This window comes from Sciurus carolinensis, chromosome 18, assembly GCF_902686445.1.
Source record: "Sciurus carolinensis chromosome 18, mSciCar1.2, whole genome shotgun sequence".
Classification (NCBI taxonomy): domain Eukaryota; kingdom Metazoa; phylum Chordata; class Mammalia; order Rodentia; family Sciuridae; genus Sciurus; species Sciurus carolinensis.
The window spans coordinates 27,546,256-27,569,570 of NC_062230.1; the positions used below are offsets into that span (position 1 = coordinate 27,546,256).

The window sequence follows — 23,315 nt, forward strand, 5'->3', positions numbered from 1 at the left end:
CTCACGCAAGGGACAGGAGCTGAAGACTGGCCACCTCCATGGGGTCCTGGAGCCAGGCAGCGAGGTACGCCCGCACTTAGGTGTGTGGCTACAGCTGTGTATTTTGGTGGCTTGGGAACGGACATGACAGGAGCTCACTGCATTCAGTTTGGACGTAAGGATTAAAACCCAGTTTGAGTTATTTCTTCAAACTTTGGACAACTTCAGAAGGGTTTAGGGCAGGGCTGGGGCTGGGGCTCAGTGGTAGAGCGCTTGCCTGGCATGTGTGAGGCCCTGGGTTCGATCCTCAGCACTGTAAGGAAGTAAGTAAATAAAAATAGCAGTCCATTGACAACTAGAAAAAGCAATTTACAAAAAAGCGGGTGTAGGTGGTGGAGGTGTAGGAGCAAAACCTGGGGAAGGGAATCCAGAAAGACACGGGGTGGGACAGCAGGGGGAGGGAAGCCACTGGGAACGGAGGAGCCAAATCATCTTGGTCCTGGGGAGGGGGAGGGGGCGTGCAGTGAGGGAAAGCGGGCCCTTCCTGTGGGATGAGGCCAGGAGTGGGCTATCAGGTGACATGCTAGGTGGGAATAAAAACAACAGCTCAGAGCAGGTGAGGAGCGAGATGTGAGATCACAGGGAGGCAGAAGGTCAGGGCCAGATAGCAGGTCGGCTTCCTGTGGTGCTGCCAACCCTGGGGCCTCCACCTTGACCACAATGACAGACAAGTCGGCACCCGACCAAGGGTCATGGCCAGGTAGGCAGGGTTTGTGGGGTCCACGTGTCTCCCATGCACTTGGGCCAGTGGTGCCAAAGCAGAAGCCGCAGTGGGTATAACTCGTGAAGGGGGCCGGGCAGTGATGAGGTCGTACTGCCTGGAAACGGAACTCGGTCATCTGCTACGTGGAGGGCCGTCCGCTCGCTCTGGAGGTGGCCGCAGCATCTGGTAACAACCCCTTCTGTGGTTAAGAGCACGGCTATGGAAAACCGCCTGGAGGAATCCCACAGCTACCGCGGAGGGTTCCCTTTTCTCCTCTAAGGGACTGTCGTGAGGAAAGACGCCACTCATGCAAAGCACTTGACGTCACACTGCACAGGTGACATGGGCTGGAAACGGCCTCCTGTTGGCATTAGACACACGCACACCACTCCTTGAAGGCAGGTGGCCAGGCCTCGGCTGGGCAGGGCAGCGAGTACTAACGAGGACGGCCTTGGGACCCGGGTCAGAATCTGCTGTGCTATCAGAACCACAGGGACAGGATCAACCTCTCTGTGCCTCAGTTTTCTTTTTGGTTCATGAGAACACACGCCTGTCAGGGCATCGTGCACCGGAAGAGCTCAGGAGCAGGAAGTGTGAATTACTCCTTCACCTCATCCTGCTGGATGGTAAGGCGAGTGACGGGGGGACCCAGGGGCCAGGCCTGAGACTGGTCATCCAGGCACAGGCAGGTCTCTGCTCCCACGGGGCCTCCCAAGTGGCGGAAGCAGGCGTGAGGAAGCAGAGGGAGATCCACAGAGAGGGGCAGGTGGGCGATGGCTACCCGGGATGGGGGCCGGGGAAGGCGTCTGCTCCTGCCCTGAGAGCTGGGTGATGAGGGGCAGGTCCCGGGGAGGTGCGGTCCAGGCAGAGGGGACAGGCGTGCAGCTCTGAAGTGCTAGCAGACCGTGTGAACAGGACTCGGGCGACATGCTTTCCCTTCCACCATCAAACTTCCTGGGAAACTCGGGCACCTACCTCGTCCTTGGCCAGGGTTTTCAGGTGCTCCAGGATCTGGGCCATCACCGTCTCGCACAGCTTGTTGTTCTCGGCCAGGAACTTGGAGTCTCCCCCGTAGAGGCTGTCGTTGGAGTCCACTGGTCCAACACAACAGAGAGAGAGGTGGACTCAGGGCACAGGGCCGCCTGGCCAGCCTGAGGCCTGGCCTGGATCCCCAGCATGGTGGCAAAAGGAAAATTTTAAAAAGGCAGGCAGGCAGACCCAAGCCTGTGGCCGGCAGGGAGGGACAGCACGTGTCACATGGTTTCAGCAGATGGCAGGAAGTCATGGCAGGGCACATGGGAATGGTCAAAGTTCCCCACTGGCCTTGGGATCACAAGCAATTGGCCTTCAGGAGAGTCTGGGCCACAGCCCAGGGTGTGGAAGTCACCCCTGCTTGGTCCTGGGAGAGGGCAGCCCTGCCGTGTAATTGTGCAGCCTCAAAAGCAGCACCTGAAGGAGACGCGAGCATTGTCTCCCCTCCCATGAGGGCTCAGAGGCAGCGAAGATCCTTCACTAGGAAGTCAGCAGGGAAGGGCGACCACTACCGTGCGCCCACCTGCCCCGCAGCCTATGGCAGCGGCACGCCTGGAAGTGCCTGGACCGCCATGCAGTTCTCCAGTTGGACTCCTCTTGAAGCTCGGATCCCCTGGACAGTGTCTCTTGCCAGAAGTCCTCCACGCTATGCTTGGTCACCTCCAGTGACAACCACTGCCTAGAGACCAGTGCAGCCAAGGACAGCCTGAGCGGGGCTCCCACCTCCCTCTGTCACCCGCCGTCACACAAGGCCTGTTCTCCTCCGGGCGAGGCAGAGACACCGCACAGGAGGCTGCTGTGCACTCTCGCTTAATGATAGATCTTGGAGCTACTTCCACGTCGGTGCACACAGATCCGCTGCCCAGTAGTGGCCGAGCAGTGCTCCCCTGCAGGACAGACCAGCATGCATTCGGTTGGCCCCAATGACAAACGCTACATCTTTTGTGGGGCTGCAGATGGAACCCAGGGCCTTGGCCTTGCTAGGCAAGCACTGCACCACGGAACTCTCCAGACCATCCCACGGCCAGCCCCGTTTCCTTTCCTCGTACCTGCCTAGCCCCAGCCGGCCACAAAGCCCGAGTCCACAACGAAACCATGGCCTCTGCCTTGCGGACGGAGTTCCTGCCTTCTCTCCACGTGGGTTTCTACTCCCCTTCTGTTACTAGACCCCAGTGTCCCAATGCCGACTTGAACGTGGTGCGAGCTGACACTCGGAGCCAGGCTGCGTGAGCAGTGCTCTCCTGGCAGAGCCTGTTCTGCTCAGGAACCCAGTGGCTGTGCAGGCCAGGAGCTGGCGCAGGCTCAGTGTCAGCAAGAAGCGCGGAGGCAGCCCTTGCTGCTGCCAGTTTGGCAGGAGCTCACAACTTGGGCCACTGTACCAGAGGTGGGCCATCTGATAAACTGGGGGCCATGCCTGTGCCTTGGGAGGGTGCACGTGCAGTTGTGTGGTTCAGGGACTGTCCCTAAACCCAGCTCAGGACGGCTTGCGTGGCTGCTGCAAGCACTTGCCTCATCTAGTTACTCTTAGGAAAAAGTGGGAAGGACTGTCTCACGAACGGTTCAAGAGACAATATTTATAACAAACAGGAGGGCCTGTACAAGGACAAGTGGCGTGAAGTTTCATTTGCAGAAAGGAAAGTCTGAAAGGGAGAGCCACATGGATGGTCCCACTGTGGTTTAAGTCACAAGCCATCCGCCAGCATCTGCACAGGAACAGTCACCGACTGCTGGCTACCGGCAACAGAAAGGGGTCACGTCCAACAGGCCCTGCCAAAAGGGCCAAGAAAAGACCGGTACCATGTTCAGGGATGGCCTCTGAGCCCTTAAGGTCACCCTAATAGGAAAATTGGCAAATACATCAACCATCTGAATCAAAAATACATTTATGTGGCCTATAATTAAATGGAAAAAAGGGGCAACTTTAAAAACAGAAAAAATCCAAAAAAGGAAGAATGAGCCAAATATTTCAAAAAGAAAAATCAGCTGGGTGGGTGGCACACGCCTGTGATCCAAGGAGGCTGAGACGCTAAGCAACTCAGGGAGACCCGTCTCTCCATAAAATACAAGATAGGGCTGGGGGTGTGGGTGTGGCTCAGCGGTCGATGTCCAAGTTCAATTCCCAGTACCCGCGTCCCCCCCCCAAAAAAAAACCCACTGTTTACGAATATGTAACCATGAATCCCACTATTATGCATGATTGTAATTCACCAATAAGAAAACAAAACTATCCTAAGAAAATAATCCAACAGATGTTCAAAGATGCATGTATATAATGCTCCTTACACTGGTGTCTACCATGAGATGAGCAGCAACAAAAATATCCACCAATTCAAATGCCTTGTGGTACTGCTAAAGCACCACGGAGAGGGTAAAAGCATATCATCTATGCTAGTGTAACAAATTTACTAAGAGTTACAATATACTAATTTTAAAAAATACTTTTAGATGTTGATAGACCTTTATTTTATTCGTTTGTTTATATGCGGTGCTGAGAATCAAACCCAGCGCCTCACACATGCTAGGCAAGCGCTCGGCCATGGAGCCACAGCCCCAGCCCTACAATGTACTATTAAAGGAACAAAACAGCATGTGCAGTAGAGCCCCTATGTATAGCAAATAAATATGTACACACGTTTTTCCTGATTTATAATTTCCTAGGAACTAATTTTCATTTTAAAAATTGTATTTCATTATTTTGTGTATTTCCTGCCTTGAATCTCGGGGGAATGGGCAGGAGCAAGTGCCCATCAATGAGCCAACTGGTGACAAACAGTCCCAGGGCTGCTTTCTGTTCATTTCTAGTTGCATCTCAGGAGCAACACATCTTCAATCTTTTCCCCACCAGCTCTTTATTCTGAAAAATGTCAAGGCTATAGAGAAGCAGAAAAAACCCCCACCGCAGTGAATACGCCCGCTTTTCACCAAAAATCACCAAACTAACATCCACTACTGGCGTGCCAGCCCCTGGCTGGCTGGTCACTGTTTGTTTGTTTATTTGTGTTTTGTTTTTTGTTTTTGTTTGGGCTGAATCATCCAAAAGCAAGCTTCGGACCCACTGCCTAAGAATGAGAACCGCTGGCTTCCTTGCTCCCTGGCCTCTCTGCACTGCTCATCTAGGGTGGCCCTCCTGGGGACTCTGCAGGCTGACTACTTCCTTGACAGTTGCTCCTGAGGTGCTTGGGAGTGACTGGCCTGGGCTTCGAGGTGGCTCGGGCTGCTGAGCTCAGCCGCCGTCCCCGACACAGAGGAAGGCGGTTCTAAGAGGAAGGTCTGAGCCGGCCATCCACGGCCAGCCACCTGGCTTCACAGGGTGGCAAAACTGCAGTTGGTGAAGGCGTTTCTCAGTCCACTGCCAAGGACCAGAACAGTTCTGGTGTAAACTCCCAGTCTTCCTCAGGCTGGAGTCTGCTTCCACTCTGATCAGCCCGGCTCGGAGGAGAGGGAGGGCCAGGGTGTGTTCAGAGCAGGCGGCTCAGCCACTTGCACAAGCTGACTCGCACACGCACACACACACACACACATGCGCAGCGGCTACTGGAAGAGCCTGCTCTGCACCGAGTTCTGGGCTAAGAACTGGAGTTGCGGGGGGGGGGAGGGGGGACAAGGGCAACCTGGCCTTGCCCTTGTAGAGTAGCAAACGGTCCCTCAGGCCACACAGACAAGCAAGTGGGCAGTCACAACAGGGAGTGCTGTGCGCCAGCAGGGGACAATACGGGGATCTTGGGACCTGCAAATCTAGGCTTTGGATGAACTGGAACCAGTGAGACTCTGAAGGTGGAATTCACTCGAAAGAAAAATGGAGGGGGGGGCTTCTGGGCTAACATCTGGCAGACGGGGGCGGGGGGGGGATGAATTTGCAAATTAGAATTAATCTGGTCAGGCCAGTGTTGAATGGGCCTGTGAGTCCAGACGCGGCTCTGGGGGAGGCAAAGGAAGAAATGATGTCCCCAGCAAATGGCCACCAACAACAGTCCATGATCTCTGGCCCAGGGGTCCTGAACAGAAATGCTTTAAAAGCCTGGCAGGTGACGCGCAAGAGGGAAGAAAGGGGCTACACTGCCTGGCAGAAGCATCTGGGTGCACTCTTCCAACAAAGACGACTCTGCAAACCAAATACACACCCCGTGTCCAGGAGCACGTTTCACCTCCACATGAAACACTCCTGCAAGCTGGCCCGAGGTGCTGGAGCTACTGCTCCAGGTAACGTCAGAATGTCCTTTTTGTTAATTTGCAAAGAAAGCGCTAAGTTACCCTTTGCTGATGCAAACAAGAGCTCTCCCTCAGAAGTTCTGAGTCAGTGTTGTAAAAAGGGCTGCGAAGGAAGCAGGGAGAACAGAGCCCCCAAGCCCGCAGGCCTCTCTTCTACTAAGACACTTGTCAGGTCACAACTGCAGCCAGAGTAAACACAGCTGGGCTGAGGAGGAGGGAAAGAGCCACGCTTTGCATCTTTAGGCTGGAAAACAAGCCTCCTGCCCGTCAGGGAGGCCTTGCTCCCTCTGCTCCTCTGGCCTGGTGGCCCTGTTCCCTGACAACCTGCTTGAGGAGGGACAGAAGAGGGCCAGGTGGAGCACACTCCCCTGGCAGGTTACAGGCCACATCCATGTCCCCACCTGGTCCTCAAAACTTCTTCTGCTGTTCAGAGTTCTCCAAGTATGTCGCAAAAGGGAAAAGAAAAAGTAAACAAATCCAAGACAAGATGCTCATCCTTATTCACCATTAGAGAAACGCAAACTCCACTCATCAGCATGGCTAAGCTGAAGAGGACCTATCAACAGATCGAGGGAACCCTCCTCTACGCCACTGGGGATGCCAACTGGCAGACCCATTCTGGAAGCCCCTGGGCAGCTCTACCAAGGTCGGACATAAGCAAGTCCACGAGCCAGCAACCCAACCCCAGGCGTGGACCTGAGAAAAACGTCCTCCAAGGAGTACACGCCAGGATGTCCACAGCAGCGCGACGTGTGGCGGCCCCACACAAAACCCGAAAGAGGCCACTGTGCAGGGCTGATAAACTGTGGCACATCCCACAAAGAGGAGGAGCTGCGACCTCACAGCAGACGAGCCCACCCAGCACACCGGACACCGAGGACCGCCTGCAAAATGATGTTATTTACGAGTGACTCGAGAACCGGCTGGCAGTCAGAGGGGTGCCCACGTCCGTGGTGCCGGCTGGAACGGGCCGCGGGTCTCCTGATCTGGGAGAGGCTACCTGGAAGCTCACTTGCTGTAACTCCCTGAGCCTCGCCGTTCCTTGGAGGTCACACGTCACGTTAGAGCCCTTCTGTGCACTCGAGGGAGCAGGGTAACGCACCCCCAGGTGGCTGTGGACACACTTCCACTGCCGCCTAGCAAATCCCACGGTCCCTCTGGGCTCCCTCGTCCATGTGGAAAGACGGGCGAGGACGTCTGGGGCGGCGCCATGACGACTGAGGAGAAGAGCTGTGGCTCCGGCGCAGGCCCGGCGGCCACCATCAGGAAGTGAGCTGGCCTCAGTTACGGCCGGTCGTCAGCCCCCAGGCCCGGCTAGACGCCTCTGAGGTCAGAGAGAGGCCGGCCCTCAGCACCGAGATCTGCTCACTCGGCTCCCAGCGTGGTGACACCCTGCAGACCTTAGCACGCACGAGTAGAGGCCAAAGCACCTTTAACAATCAGGCTATTTTCTGGAAACCAGAATTTGGAACTGAGGGTCTGACAAGCGGAGGCTACGTCGGCCTGGCATCGGGATGTCCCGTTAGGTCCTGGACATAAACAGGCTGTTTCCAAACCTGTACCAGCCAGTTCAAAAGGGCCAGGAGCAGGTGGGGAACAGGGAGTCTCCTCCCACATCACCTGGACTAAGGCCTCCCAGGGCCTCCGCATCACCAGAAGAGAAGGTTACAAACACACCAACGAGGGGGCTGCCAGAGACGGGGGGCAAGAGGCTGGGGTGAAGCTCATCCACGTGTGCCCTTCGCCGCCATCCCAGGTTATCACATAGCACACTGACCCAAAGCTCGCCAGAGGCGCGAATGATAGCGGGTGTTGTTAAGCAGACAGGCCTCTCTTGGGGATGCTATTTAGAAGGGACAGGAGGTGGCTCAGGAATCTGGACTCCTGAGTTGACTTGGGCAAGTCCCAGCAAGGGTAAACTTAGTGATGCCCTGCACAAGGTCAAGGCAGGTGAGACACCAGGGGAAGGAAGACCAGGGGAAGACGGGCGACTGCCTTCCCCAGGCTTCAGGCACCGTGTGGTTGGGCAGCGACCTGCTACCTTTGTCTATGTGGTACAGGTAGGTCTCCTGGCTCATGGCGGACAGCAGATGCAGGACACAAGTGTAGATGCGGATTCTGTCATCGCTGCTGTCCTCCCAGGTGTAGTCCTGGATCACGTTGAGAAGTTCTCGAACAAGAAACAGGACCCCATGTTCAGGATGATCCTGGTGGAGAAGCCAAACAGGACAAATGATCCTAGGTACAAAGTGTGAGGAGGAAAGAAAAAAAAACCCAAACCGGTCCAAATCAAAGCCCCCCAGACACCAAAGCCCCTCCCCCAGCAGCTGTGGAGGGATTAAAGTGCCCGTAGAGTCACATGGACCAGGCCACCCAGGAGCCCAGTGAGTGACAGGGTGTCACTCGCCCCTCTGATCAGCACGCTGCTGCCTGGGCACCAGCTGGGAGCCTCCCCTTCAGGCCCAAGGAATGATGGGAAAGCAGCTCCTGTCAGCTTAATGGCCTGTTTCCAGAAACACTGTTCTTCTGTGTGTAGTGGTTAAAAAAAGTAAGTCCCAATTACAAGCAAGAGTGTGGGTCTTGTAGCAGATGGGAGAGCTGAAGCCACCCCCGGGTAAGCCCCAAATAATCAGTCCCCACTCGATGCACTGACTTTAAACAGCCCCGTTCCTCAGGACACACACAGCAAGGGGCAAGCAGAGGCCACTTCTTGAGAATCAAAGCCCAGGAGACTAGCACAAGTTTGGAACAAACCATGTTTCTCAGCTAAACCATCCAAAAAAAGGGACTTGACCCGAGAGGGAACAAGTTCAATTTAGTTCCGAAAAGGCGTGTGGTCACGTGAGGCTCCTCCCCACCACTGCCAGAGCTGCTTCAGCCCACGGGAATGAGGCCCGGCGACAGGCCCACGGCCCAGTCCCCTTGACCCAGCCCACCCCCTCGATCCAGCCACACCTCCCCCCAGGCCAGCAGCATCACTCGGGGCGAGCAGGACCCAGGGGACGTTCGACAGGTTAAATGAGGAAGGCTGAATGAAGCAGCTCTGGAGGGCCAGGCCCAGTGTGAAGGAGCTGGCGCACGTGCGGCACCAGGGCCGGCAACAGGGCGCTGGTCCTGCCCTCAGGGCCAAAGACCCCGGTGCGGTAGTGCTGGGACCCGCCAGGCATCAACTGGGGTGGCCATCTGGACAGAGGCGGCCTTCGGTGGAAGAACGAAGCCACTGCCAAGGAGCATGGCCCGGTGAGCGAGGGGATGGATACCCCAACCCCGTCCTCCCCTGTCCCCGATCTGCAGCCGTGCCTCCTCCTGGCTGAACGGGGTGGAAGCGGGGAGGAAGGCTGGTGGGGACACAGTCCCCAGAGGCAAGTCTCCCCAGCACAGAACAGGACAAAACGAGAACAGCAACTGCAGCTCTTCAAGATTAAGAACGCCCATTTCACAGACAGGAAGTGAGCCACAGAGAGGGCAAGTGGCCCCAGGTCACCCTGAGGGACATGCAGAACCTGAGACTGGAGCCCTAGCAGTCTGGCTCCAGAGAAGACACTGCTAACCGTGGGTCCTGTGTTACACCGCCTCCCTTCAGAGGCACGTCCCCTGTCCCCTACCCGGAAGCAAGTGTGGAGTGCGGGAAGTGCTGAGGCGGTGATGGATGTGTGCACAGGTCGCAGGACGCTTCCTACAGTCAACACCTGCAGAACCGCCCTGCCGTATTAGCAGGAGGGGACACGTGATGCTCCAGGTCTGACGCCGCAGCCGCATCCCCACATCCCACTGTCCGGGCCACGGCTACTCCCGCTCAGCCGGTCTCCACAGGTAACTCAGCGCCACCTGCCTCTGCTCAAGCTCCTCCTCACCAGCTACCTGCTCTGCCGTGAGGGTGTTCAGACGCATCTTGTCTAGGATCTGCCCTGTGGGTAGCAATCCGAGTGTTCTAGTATTTTTTCTTTTTTGCATTTTTCAAGTGGTTGGTGGACCGATACCTTCATTTATTTTTATGTGGCACTGAGGATCGAACCCAGTGCCTCATAGGCTAGGCAGGGGCCCCACCCTGAGCCACCCCCAGCCCCGTAGTGACACTTGCAAGAAGGTGGAACGAGGGGCAACGTGGAACTGAAGGTTCGTAGGAGCCACTGCCACGCGCTTCTACGGGAGACATCGTTCCCACACGTGTGCAGGCGGGTTCTCCATGCGACTCCCATGCCTCGGTGCTTCTGGTGTTTAAAAAAAAGCCACATTGGTGGCTCAATGCCAACTGAAGCGAGGCTTTTTTTTTTTTTTTTTTTTTTAAAGAAGAAAGGTCTGGATACAGACGGCACTTTCAGGGGGAAACGTTCCCCACCTTCCCCGGCAAGGACACTTCCCAGGCGGCTCCCACGGGGCACCCAGCTGCCTCCAGCACCAGCAGGGTCCTCTGGGTCCCCAGTCTGCGCCCCACTCCTCAGGAAAAGGAATACCCGAGAAGCAAGTGTCCGGCTCCAGGAAGCCCAGATGGGAGGCAGCAAAGATGGCGGCAGAGCAGGAGATCCTGGCGGGCCACCTCCTGGCTGGTGACCCTCTAACTGCCTCCACTGCTCTGAAATAAGCATAACACAGGCCTACGCTGGCCGAATGTTCGCGGCTCCTGCTGATGGGGTCGCTGTAAGAGGCACATACGATTAAGGACCCTCGAGCAAAGGAGCCAGATACAAACAGGCCCGGAGAAGAGCAGAAAAGGAAAGTAGGGGCCCTGTGGAGGGAGGACGGGGACAGCGAAGGGGAGACGGACTGCCAGCTGCTGGGGTCTGCCAGCTCCAGCCCTGCCCCCAGGGATCTGGCGCCTCCCGGGGCTCTCGCCCAGCCCCTCTGTGCACGGGGCTCTCTGCACCCCAGGCCCCCAACGCTGCGCCCTCTCCTCTTCCCCAAGCACGCGATAGCCTCGTGGGCCGCCTCCTTCAGACCTCGGCTCGAGTGGCACCTTCTCGGGAACCTCTGCTGGGGCTCGAGGTCCCTGCAGCTCTTCACGGCACTCCTACGGACGGCGCTGAGTGTGGGCTTGGTACCGAGACTCTTGAAGCGAGGTCCCTTTCCCTCGGGCACGTCTCAGTTCCCAGATCAAAGACGTCCGTGGAACAGGCTGAAGAAGCGCAGCTCAGCACCTGGACACCTCACTGGGCATGTGGCTGGACCCTCTCACGAGGAAAAGAAGGATAAGAGACATCTCCCTGCTGCAGCATCCACAAAGAGCGCCAGAGAACTGGGGAGGAGGATGTCCATTACCTACAAACTGCAGCTGAATCCAAGTGAGGCCTGAAACGGACGCCAAACTCCTGGGTCAATTCTACTTCATGTGACTAACCAAATGTTGCTCCATGAAATGTGTCAGCTCAAGTACAGAGAGACCGTTCTGCAACAGAGTGGTCACCAAGAGGCGGGCCCCAAGGCAGACTGCTTCAGAGTGCTCCGAAAGCTCGCCAAGCAGAGCAGGGGACCACGCTGGGAACGCCACCGCTCCATCAGAAATACGAACAAAGCAGGCCAGGAACTTTATCGGGTTGAAAACCACCTACATCTTTTCTAAGCAAAAGAAACAAATCAAAGCTTTTCAAAGCATCCTTTTAAAAAGGCTGAGCACAGTTGGTGGAAATGTGTATGCCCCAAAGAAAGCAGATGCTTGAGAGATCTGGGCACACATGTGTATACTGTGGCACTATCAGAATGGCCCGACGGGGAAGCCACCTACGGGGGCCACAGATGAATGCATAAGGTGGTCTACCAATACCCTGGAGTACTATTTAGCCTTAAAAAATGAGGAAGTCTGCAGTATGTGTCAGCCAGTCTGCACCCTGGGGGTGACACAGGTCCCATAGGCCAGTGTCAGAAGGACCAAGGCTGCATGAGTCCACTCTTGGGGAACCAGGGAGAGTGAACGGTGGTTGCACAGGTGGGGAGGAGGGACTGGGTTACTACTCGATGGGCAGTTTCCCTCAAGCAAGGTGAACAAGTTCTAGGCACCTGCTGGACACCTGTACCTGCAACCAGTGATACTGTATGTGCCCTTAAACACTTGCTAAAACTAAGTTTAAAAGGGTAGATCTTGGGTTGGGGCTGGGGCTCAGTGGTGGAGCACTTGCCTGGGACATGTGAGGCGCTGGGTTTAATTCTCAGCACCACATAAAAATAAATAAATAAAATATAGGTATCATGTCCATCTACGACTTTTAAAAAAAATGGTAGCTCTCGTGTGGTCTTACCGCATTAAAATAAAATCTGAATTTTAAGTTGTGGTTATGAATAAATGGTAGGAAGATAGCAAAGGGAAAGGAGGAAGGATTGGCTTGTATAATCATGTCAAAATGGATTCCACCGTCACGTGTAACTAAAAAGAACCAATTAAAAAAAGTTGTGGAGCGAAAGGTAACCGTCAACCCAGCACAGGTGGCACGTGCCAGCTGTCCTGACTCAGACGTGGCTTCTCAGCCTGAAGATCCTGATGGACCCACAAAGCCAGCCAGTAGTTACAGGGTTCCCCTCGTCCAGGGGGTGTGCCCAGACCCCCAGGGGGCCTGACACCAGCCACAGCACCTGGCCCCGTATACACTGCCTTTTCCTGTATGCTTACAATAAATAATTTTATAAATTAGATACGGTAAGAAACTAAAAATAATAAAATAGACGATATATAGTAATAGGTTACAAACACTTTTCTTTCCTTTTAATATCGTTCATTTTTTCACTTAAAGCTCTTTACAGCTTCTCTGCGGCACATGCAAACCACCAGCATCGTGCCTCTCGTGCTTTGGGTCATTATTAAGTAAAAGAAGGTGACTTGACCACAGGCACCGTAATGCCAGACGGGGGTCTGAAACAGGCGAAGCGGCTGCAGAGCGCGCAGCTCGGACAGCGTGGACACACTGCGGAGGGACAACTCGCCTCCCAGGCAGAGTGGGGTGACCGCATCACACTTCCAGGAATGGCCCTCGATTTTAAACTTCAGTTATTCTTTTCTGAACGTTTTCATTTAATAGTTTTGGCCTGAGGCTGATGCAGACAACAGAAAGCAAACAGAGGGGGGCTCCTGAGCCAGTGCTGTATCTCCCGGGATGGATCGTGGGCCCTGATCCCTCACGACAGTGAGCAGACACGGCAGACTGCAAACAGGCTGAGCTCAGCTCATGCAGGACATGCCAGACCCAGGTTCAAATCTTGCTCTGCTACTTACTAGCCGTGCAGCCTGAGGCACCTTTGTGACCTTTCCCATTTTGGGTTCTCCTGAGTGGAAAAGGTTCGATAATCCTGGCTTGTGGGGGTTGGGGGAGGGTTCCCAGAGCCCGACTGCTCATGAAGGGCTTCAGAGCAGCAGTGGACACCAGACAGGGGTCAGGACGGCTGCTAGTCTTTGCCTTATTACTAATCCCAGCCGAAGAACCCGCGTTTATATCAGCAACAACAACTAAAACCTTGAGAGCAGAGGCCATTCCCAAGATGCCTAAGGGCCAGGCGGGCAACAGCAATGGGTTTAATGGGTCCGGAGGCACCAGAGGAGCTAGAGATGGAGACCCACCTGCACAGGGCGGCTGCTCCTGGCTGTGGCCAAGTGGCCAGGTCATGGAATGTGGCCCCACTGGCAGGAACCGACTTTCTAAAGGGAGCCACAAATCCGGGTTCTCAGTGGACTGCCATGTTTTAAATGCAGGCACCTCCCTCCTGGGGCGCTGTCTCCACGTGAGGCCAGGCTGGACCCGCCCTGGTGTGCAGTCCCAGGACGGAGGGCCCTGGTGTGCAGTCCCAGGACGGAGGGCCCGGCCTACGAGGCTTCCACAGCAGCAAGGCATTCAACCCTCGCAGCTGCCCTGCAAGGTGGGTGCTTTGGGACATCATAGAAAGGTGACAAGCAAGGCTGAGGGTCACAAAACACCCCCAAGGTCCCAGAGCTGCGAGGTCTAATACCAGAACTGAACTTAAGTTTCTGACTGCGGACAGGCTCTCGGAAGACTCCAGAAAACCCCATGCACAGACGGTAAGCACATCCAACCAGCCGACCACCAACACTGGCATTTCCTCTTTTGTCCTCTCATGTGACAAATAACTGGACTGCCCAACAAGGAGGGGCACTGGCCAGACAGCACCCAGGGAGATGGAAAGCACTCCAAGCAGCAGAGGACACCGTGCAGGGCCCTGCAGCTCTGCCCCCTGACTCAGGAACCCCCTCCTGGAGCGTGGCCTACCCACCTGCAGGGGCCTCCTGCCCCCTCCCCTGAGAACCCGGGGTCGATGGAGAGAGTTGCAGCTGGGAGGCTTTTTGTTTTCTGGACTTTGCTGAGATATGTGTAATCCACATGGCAGACAATGGCCCCGTCACAATGCACAGCCCGACCATTGTCGGTGCGCTCACAGAGCTGCAGACGTCACGCTCAATTCCAGAACATTCATCACCCTGAACAGGAGCCCCGCGCCCATGGGCAGGTGGCTTGCACAGCCCAGGTTCAGAGTCACGTTTCTCCGAAGGCCAGCCTAGATCTCCTGGGCCTGAGTGACTGAGGGGCTTCAAAATGGCCAAGGCGGGGGCCTGCCCCAACCCACTCGGCCGAGAGGTCCCAGAAGCAGCATTTTAATGAGCATCTACTGAATCCAATGCACCTTCACTGACCCTGGTTCTCAACCCGCCCTGTGTCACGGACCCTGCGGCAGCCGGGAGACCCTGCGGCCTCCTGGGAATACTACTTCTAATACAGAAGACAAGTATGTACGACTACAACAGAAGCCCATCACGCTGAACGCAGTTCTGGAAATAGTTTTCAATGCCTTTTGATGCTGATTCTTTGTGACTGGAAAAGGCCGAATTTCTGCTGCGCTTCTTTAGGAAGAACAGCCTCAATAATCTCTGGAAACGTCTTTCACACCTGAAAGGTGATATGGAAATACTTGATTTCTTTTCATGACAAAGTGCAGCTACAGCCACAACCCCTGTGGTTGCTGCCCAAAGTTCACAACTGGGTAAAAGGCAAGATCCAGTCACAGCTTGGTGACAAAATGAAGAGGTCATGCTTTCTCCTCACCCAGATCCAGGTCACTGTCAGACCCCTCAGGGAGCAGAGGCCCTGGATTCGGACCCTGGGCTAAGAACGCCAGCTAGGGAGATGGTCCGGAACTGGTCCTGCTGGGTCCCCGAAGGGGCCTGGCTGCTCATCTTCTACGTTCCCCACGAAACCCAGCGTCCTTCCGACAGTGTCCTTTGGCCCTCTGCCTCTTGTTTCAGTTTCTTGCTGTCCAAAGCTTTCTTTCGTTCACTGTGCTGAGACTTACCACGTAGCAGCACTGTGTTCACGGACTAATCCGGACGGCCACCCAGAGAGGTAGGAACTCTATTTGCCCCATTTTACGCGTGAGGATCAGCCTCCCAGGAAGATCAAGTACTTGCCTGGACGGCAGAGCTGGGAGGAGGAGGCAGGGGTCCATCCAGCCTCGGAGCTCCTGGGCTAGGCCCTCCACCTAAGCTTCCTGCCTCAGCAACCGAGAGCAGACGGACTGCACGTGTGTCCTCCCCAAGTCCATGGCAAACCCTAGGCCCAAGGCCATGATATTCAGAGGGGCCTTTAGGAGGTACTTAGGTCCCAGAAGACCAATCACCCACAAGGCTGAGAGCGCCCTGGCTTTCTCTTCCTGCCACGCGAGGAGGACCAAAATATGGCTGTCTGCACCCTGGAAGAGGGTTCCCACCAGAATCCAGCTGGTGCTAGACCTCAGGCCTCCAGCCTGCGGAACAGTGAGAGATGTAAGCTTCCTGACTTGTGGTACTGGGATGGATCACACTCCATGGGCACAGACTGGAGCAACTCCCATGGTCAACCAGGAACCAGCAGAGAAACCAGGCAGGACACCTGCTCTCGGGCTCAGAAAACCATCAACACAGGTGGAGAGAGAAGGTGCCGGCGGCTCAGGTGGGGAGACCTACCGGGACGATCAGCAGCGTGGAGAAGAAATTGCAGAGGAATTCGAGCAGGAAGGACTCCGACGGCCGCATCTTCCCATCGATATTTATCATCTTGGGAACTTCCGGGACGAGGCTTATGGCAGCTTTGAAGAAAGCATCAGCTGTGGGGGGCAAGGAGGATCAGACTGAGGACCCGGGAGTCAGGGCTGGCTCCCCCCCAGGGCCTGGAGGGTGTCCTGAGCGTCCCCTGGAACTCGGGCCACACTGAGGGCAGCACTGCTGGGGCCTAGTGGAGGGGGCAGCAAACCGGAGAGGACCTGGCAGGACACCCCACGAGAAGCTGCTGCTGGCAGCACCGGGGCTCCACTGCCTTCGGAGCAGCGAGGACGGCAGCGAGGCCTCTCACAGAGAGGTCGGAGTGGCCCGGCGCCCGCGCTGAGGGCCCAGCCTGGGATGGCTCAGTGGACCCCACGGCCACCAGGCGAGGCAGGCACTGCAGCAGGGCCACTCCACGGAGGGGAAACGGGAGTGGGGCGAGGAGGGACCCGCCCAGCACAGTGCCCGCGTCCACGGGAGGTCCCAGCACGCGTGGTGGAGCCACCGCGAAACCCTGGGTCGTCTTTAGTGCCATTTCATTAAGGGAAGAGCCGCTGACGTGTCTGAGCAACGCACACACGCACACACGTGATCACAGGTACACAAACACGCACGCACTTTTCGAGGCTCTGACTACCTAACGGTTCCAGAGAATCATTTGAGAAATGAAAATATTTTAAGAGATGTGAACCAATCGGTAAAACAAGAAGGCTTCAAAAGATGGGAAGAAGGAAAGGAAAAAGGGGGAGCCCAGAGAAGGAAGGCGCAGGGGCAGGCTGGAGGCGGAGGGGAGACAGAGAGGGAGAACTTTCTAGAACTGCCAGAGTATCGACTGTGAGAAAAAGCCTCAAGGTCAGAGCAGACCCGACGCTGAGACCTTAAACTACCCGAGAGCAAACGGGCTCATGGTCCAGATCCACTTCCACTGCGGAACGAGGGCCAGTGGAGCAGAGAGGACACTGCCGTGGCCACGTGGGGTTCACCCTGTCCTCTTCGAAGGGAGAAGGAGACCCGCCCGGGAGACGCTCTTCACGGAGCCTCTGCACGCGGCCAGCTCTGCCCTGGAAGCGTCCGCCGGGCTGCCTCCCGGGTCCCGCGCCCTCAGCCGTTCCACGTTCTCCTGAGCAGAGCTGTTCACAGGCTGGGAACAGGACACACACAGTGCCTGTGGACGCCTGGAGGGGGTGGGGACAGCAGAGTGAAGCAGGAATGTGGACCCACGTGGCCGCGCCGATTGACACCCCTGCCCAGAGCCTGCGCTGTCCTTTAGGGGAGAAACGAAGCAGCTGAGCTCGGTCTTCCTGGGGCCGAGACTGAACACGGGGCTCAGGGAAGAGGCACTTGATGGTCCCAGTAGATCAGCTCGCAGGACGGAGGCTGCCGGGTCCTCTACCTCGTCCACAGACGGCAGTGGACGGCACTGCTCTGGGACCTCAGGAGCTCCTGGGCCCCGCCTGTCAGAGGCTCACGTTCTAACAGTCCTGGAGGACAGCTGTGACCACGTCCCAGCGGCAGCTTAAACCCACCCAGGCGTTAAATCTCTCCCAGGAGAGAGTCGAGCGGGTTCAAAGGTCACCACCCCCACTGTCGCTCAGTCAAGCGACATGTTTTTTTAATAAAGAAACACATACCTGTGAGTCCAATAATCTGATAAGAGGTCGATTCAGAACATATGAAGGACTCTTACAACTCAATGATGACAAAAAGGAAACCTGGTTAAAAAACTGCAAAGAACCAGAACAAACCTGACCAAAGGAGATGCATAACAATCACATGAAGAAATGCTCAACATCACCAACCAGGGAAATGCAAACCAAAGCCACAATGAGGTCGCTTCATGCTCAGTAAGATGGCTTGTATCAAAGCGGAAGAAAAAAGTGTTGTTGGAGAAACTGGATCCCTCGAGCACTAATGGTAGAAATGCACGAAGGTACAGTTGCTATGGGAAACAACATTCAGGTTCTCAGAACACTAAACATAGAATGACCCCAGGATCCAGTAGCAGCATCTCAAAGATCTGCACATTCACCTTCACTGCAGCATCCTTCACAATGGCCAAGAGGTGGAAGCAAATATCTATACATGTGGAATATTAGTCAGCCTTTAAAAAGGAAATCCTATAATACAGCACAGCAGGGAAGAACCTTGGAGGCAGGATGCCGAGTGGAATAAGCCAGTGCAGGATCCTGTGTGATTCCACTTTCATGAGGCAGTTGGAGTCATCAACATGCAAACAAGGCAGAACGGTGACACCAGGGGAAGGGCACGTGGAGGCTGCTGTCTAAGGTGTGAGGGGGCAGGGATTCATGGTTGGGAAAAGGTGAGTAGGTTTCACAAGATGGAAAGTCCTAGAGATCTGCTATCCACAATGTGAAAACCGTATAGGTAACACCACAAAATCTAACACTTAAAATGGTTCGAAGGGTAAATTTAAAAAAAAAGAGTAAGAAATAAAAAAAGAAACGTAGGTCACAACAGAGAGGGGAGGGCATGGGAAATCTGTTTGCTTGCCCAGAGCAAACACCAAGGAGGTGATCCAAAGCCGCCAGGCATGTGGTCGAGGCGATGAAGAGGCAGAGCGGGAGGAACAGACGCGGTGGGCAGCAGGAGACACCCCAGGGGACACAAGCCAGGCACTGGGCAGAGACACAAGCTCTCCTTGCACATAAGGGTCAAGGCGCCATGAGGGGTCATTTCTCGTTTTCACACCTAACTGAATTTGAAGCCAGGTCAGACTGCAAAGCCAGTGGCCTCTCTCAAGGTCTCTGTGCGGTGACTCCTGTCAAACCCAAGGGGCGACAGAGTCAGCCTTCCTGATGAATGTGTATCTTTTTTAATGTGTGTGGCGTGTTGCTTTCTCTCTTTGCTTTGACTGCTGGGAAGCTCAGGGTTAGTTTTCCCTCTTTGGTTGGGAAAGGAAACCCAGCCCTGATGTTGCCCACCTCAGCCTACATTTCTGATTTAATTCTTCTCCAGCCCTTACCTGGGTGTTTGTGATATGTGGCTTTATCACATCAAAATTCTTTTAGTGCAGGGGCTGGGGTGTGGGTCAGTGGTAGAGCACTGCCTAGCATATGTGAGGCACTGGTTGGATCCTCAGCACCACACAAAAATAAACAAAAGCAAGGTATTGTGTCCATCTACAACTAAAAAAAAATTTTAAGTCTTTCAGTGTAAAAATCATCTAAAAATCAAGTTGGGAAATAGGCTGGGCATAAATATGTAAGAACAGGCAGCGTCAGGCTGGGCGTGGCGGCGCAGGCCTGTAATCCCAGTTTCTCAGGGGCTGAGGCAGGGCGATCGCAGGGTCCAGCCAGTCTGGGCAGGAGGGAGCCCCGTCTAAGAAGGACGCGCCCTCCACCAGCCTCCGAGGGAGAGAGATGGCAAAGATTCAGCTGCCTTTGACTGGAGTCTACCGAGCTTCACAGTGTAAAGGTCCTCCCTTCCAGTGACCCCATATTTCAAGCAAAAGGCACTGAACTCAACTCACCAGCTGAGCTCACCACCCCTTAAGAACCAGATGAGAGGAAACCTTGAAAGCTAAAAACGAAAAGCAAACAACCCAATTCAGAAACGGGCAAGGAAGTGCGGCCGACGTTTCTCCAGGGAAGACGGCTCAACGCGCGTGGAAGGTGCTCCCCACTGCGGGTCTTAGGAGTGTGGGTCAAATCCACTTCACACCGGGGGCAGCCACACACCCAACAAATGACAGTGTGGGCAAGTGGCGAGAACTGGGCACCTGGCGGCCTGCTGGCGGGATGCAGAACGGGTGGCTGCTGTGGGAAGCAGGCAGTTCTTCCTCAAAGTCACCCCCGGAACTGCTGTCTGATCGGCAATTCCCTTCCGGAGCTCGCCCCACGTAAGGGAAAGCAGGGACCCGGGTAGCGGGACCCGGGGATCATGACCGTCATCACAACGGCCAAGAGCAAAGCGCCCGTCGGCAGACGAACAGGTAGAACGTGGCCCGACCATGAAACGGAACCTCACGCCTCAGAAGGGAATGGGATCTGACACACCCCACGACGCGGATGGAGCGGGGACACCATGCCGAGAAAAGCAGCCCTCGGATCCGCGTCCCGGGAGCGGTGCCTGCAAGGGGCAGGCGCGGAGCAGACCAGGGAGGGAGGGAACGGAAGCTACCGTTCTCATTCTGTCGGGGGAATGGGACTCTCTGGAGGGACACTGGTGACCCTGCAGTGTCACAAGGCACTCACTGCCACGGAACTGCACAGTTCAACGGTCGTTTTTATCTCAGGTCCCTTTACCACGCTGAGAGCGCGCTGAGCTGTCCCTCACGTCACCGCTCAGCAGAGGCGGGTGCCTGGCTGTCCCGTCTGCAGGAAGAGCCCACTGCCCACGTCTGGTGGGCTTTGCTCTCCAGAAAAACCTCAGGACACCGTGAACCGAGAGTCTCCTCAGTGGGAGCTACAACTGTCCGAGCCACTTGGAAGACCATTACGTTTTCTATTTACGTGTGCTGCCGAGTAGCCCAGAGAACATGCCCATTATTACGTCTCATTAAGGAGAGCAGCTCTGTCCCCTGCCCTTGGCCCTCTGACCCGCCCCACCGGTTTTATTCTACGGGAGGGAGCTAAAATAAAGTTATCTCAGGCCTGGGCATGCCGGGCTTCAAAGCAGATTTTTTATTTCCATTCTCGGAAGACAGGCCCCATATAGAAAATATTGTCTGGGAGACTTGTCAGTGTGAGCTTCGTAATTACAACCCAGATCTGACGGCGTATGAAATCAGGCTCTCCTCATAGTTTAGAGCTCTGAATACGTCAACATCATATTTTCTCTTTTAAAAAAATTTTTTAAAAATTTCCCCACCTATGGTACTGGGATTGACCCCAGGGCCTCCCACGTGCTAGGCAAGCGTTCTACCACTGAGCTACATCCCGGCCCTTTAATTTTCATTTTTAAGAGATGGGAGTCTTGCTATGTTGCCCAGGCTAGCCCCAAATTCCTGGGCTCAAGTAATCCTCTCGCCCCAGTTTGCCAAGCAGCTGGGACTATAAGCGGATGCCACTGTGCCTGGCTGATGTCAACAGCAGAGGACAGGGTAAGATTATTCAGGATAAAATGGATTGGGAAAAAAAAAAATCTCTTTTTAAATAGCTGAATGCAGGGCCACATGCAGTGACATGGGAGGCTGAGGCCGGAGGATCACTAGTTCAAGGTCAGCCTCAGTAACTTAGCGAGAACCTAAGCAACTTGGCAAGACCCTGTTTCAAAAATTTAAAAAGTACACTTTTCACGTGCCTTTGCTTTAAAAAAATAAATAAATAAAAAGATCTAGACAAACGAGGAGAAATCAGACTCCCATTCATAAAGAATATCATCCTACGACTCCTACTAAGCAAAGGGAGGACCACTCCAGGCCTCTGCCCCACAGGGACACAGCCTGTGGGACCCACCAGGATGCCGCCCTGCACAGCACAGCCAATGCAGGAAGGTTCCTCTCTGATCAGCTCCTCCAGAGCGAGTCACACTCCAGGGTGCAAGCCCTCCACACCCCACTTACAAGGATTCTTACTTGAGCATGTAAAAGGTGCACACTATGCTCCAGGGCCTCTCCGGCTCCTGCAGAGAGCTCAGAGCCCCTGGCATCCCATGTGCCCGCCTGAAGAGCCCTGCTGCTGTTCTGTACCAAGCCTTTGAATGTCTCTCGACACCAGGGGTTCACGTCCTAAGAAGCTGAGGCATCATCAACCAGACAGCCATCAGAAAGCTGGAACAGGCTCGGAATTAAGATGCCGGTTTGCTCATTGTCTGCAGGAGCAAAAATCTGGAGAGTCCAAATAGTTTTTCAATAGAAGAAACTTTTTTTTAGCAAAAAGTAGGGAGGGGGTTTGGGGGAACTAATTTATAGCACTCCCACCAGAGAGAAACAGGACACCGCACAGCCATTACAAGGCACGGGGCGGAGCTGTAGGCTTTGACATGGGGCGCCAGGTGGGGGGCCCAGGACTTAATGATAAGCCAAAAAAGCTCAAGAAAAACACTGTGGAAGCCTTGACCTCATCTCTGTTCTAAGGCCGGGACGGTATGGATACATGGGACACAGACAGGAGGGAGGAGGTGCGGGCAGGCAGATCAGAGAGGCCGAGAGAATCCAAGAATAATGATATCTTAGTGGACCCACAGAAGGAAAAATTGAGAAAAATGTCCAAAACATTGACATTAGATTTTTGGAAGAAGTGGGAGGAGAGACAGAACATATTATTGGATACTTATTTGGGGACTTTTTCAAAGTCCTGCATTTCTGTATTGTTGGATTTTTTTTCAAATAAGCATTCCAATTTTTTAATAAAAATCATCAAAAATTTAGATATTTTCATCAAGCTATGGGACAATAGCCCCAAACATCCTTCGGACATAATAAAATAAATTTGGACTTAACTATGACCTACAAGAGGTTCATCCTTCTGTGTCCCTGGTGCTGGTGATGTGGAATATGGTTCAGGACACGAATCATAAGACACAGTCAAGAAGTGACACCCAGTCCATCTTCAGGCTGGAGTTCTGCTTAATGACGCTTTAGGTAAGTGCTGATAGGTTGTTTTTTTCAATGCTGGGACTGAACCTACGGCTAGCACACGCGAGGGGCGAGTGTGCTACCACTGAGCTACACCCCAGCCCTTCTCCTTCTGAGGAGTCTCCCTAAGTTGCCAGGCTGCCCTCAAACACGCAATCCTCCTGCATCGTCGCTGGAGCAGCTGGGGGCACAGGTGTGTGCCTTTGCTGCCACTCGTCATTCCCCAGGCCCAGCAAGACCTCAAAGGTCACTGGCTCCACTCCCAGACCTTCAGCCCTCCATGCGTTCCCCTCAGTAACTCAGCTGGACAGTGGACAGCTGTCCTCGTCCAGGGAAATGCAGGAATGGAAAGGTCACGATTTCCTAACAAAAAGTGTCCCAAGGGGTTGAAGACTCCCATCCCTTGAACGTACTTTATGGACACAGGGTTCTGCTCATGTCCGTGACACATAAAAAGATTTGAAGAAGTTTGGATGCCAAGGGACAATTACATACCACATTCATTATGGCTTAATTGTTACCATCGACAGCTTGATCTAACCTTGGTTTTGCCGCCTGGTTTACACAGCACGCCCTTTATGTTCACTCTGAGAATCAATATTTAATGTGAAAAGTCCACTTGGGACATATGAATTACAGGAGGCTCCTGAACGCTGGCTCCCCGTCTTCATCTCTGAATCGTCGAGGGCTGTCACACTGAGCCAGACAGCTGTGCCTCTGAACTCCCCGGGGCTGCAGGGCGGGCGTGCCTCTGTCTCGCCCCTGCTGGGCCCACAGGGCTGTGAATT

At 54.7% G+C, this 23,315-nt stretch overlaps 1 protein-coding gene across 2 annotated transcripts in view; it reads right to left on the bottom strand.

The window, feature by feature from the left end:
• Nucleotides 1–23,315, bottom strand: part of Vps35l (VPS35 endosomal protein sorting factor like) — a 99,421-nt gene that overhangs the window by 2,744 nt on the left and 73,362 nt on the right. For both annotated transcript variants that reach the window (XM_047533125.1, XM_047533126.1), the window contains exons 27-29: nt 15,915–16,054; nt 8,025–8,190; nt 1,718–1,836 (exon numbers count right to left, since the gene is read on the bottom strand). In XM_047533125.1, the coding sequence (XP_047389081.1) occupies nt 1,718–1,836; nt 8,025–8,190; nt 15,915–16,054 (425 nt within the window). The remainder of the gene's footprint in view (nt 1–1,717; nt 1,837–8,024; nt 8,191–15,914; nt 16,055–23,315) is intronic.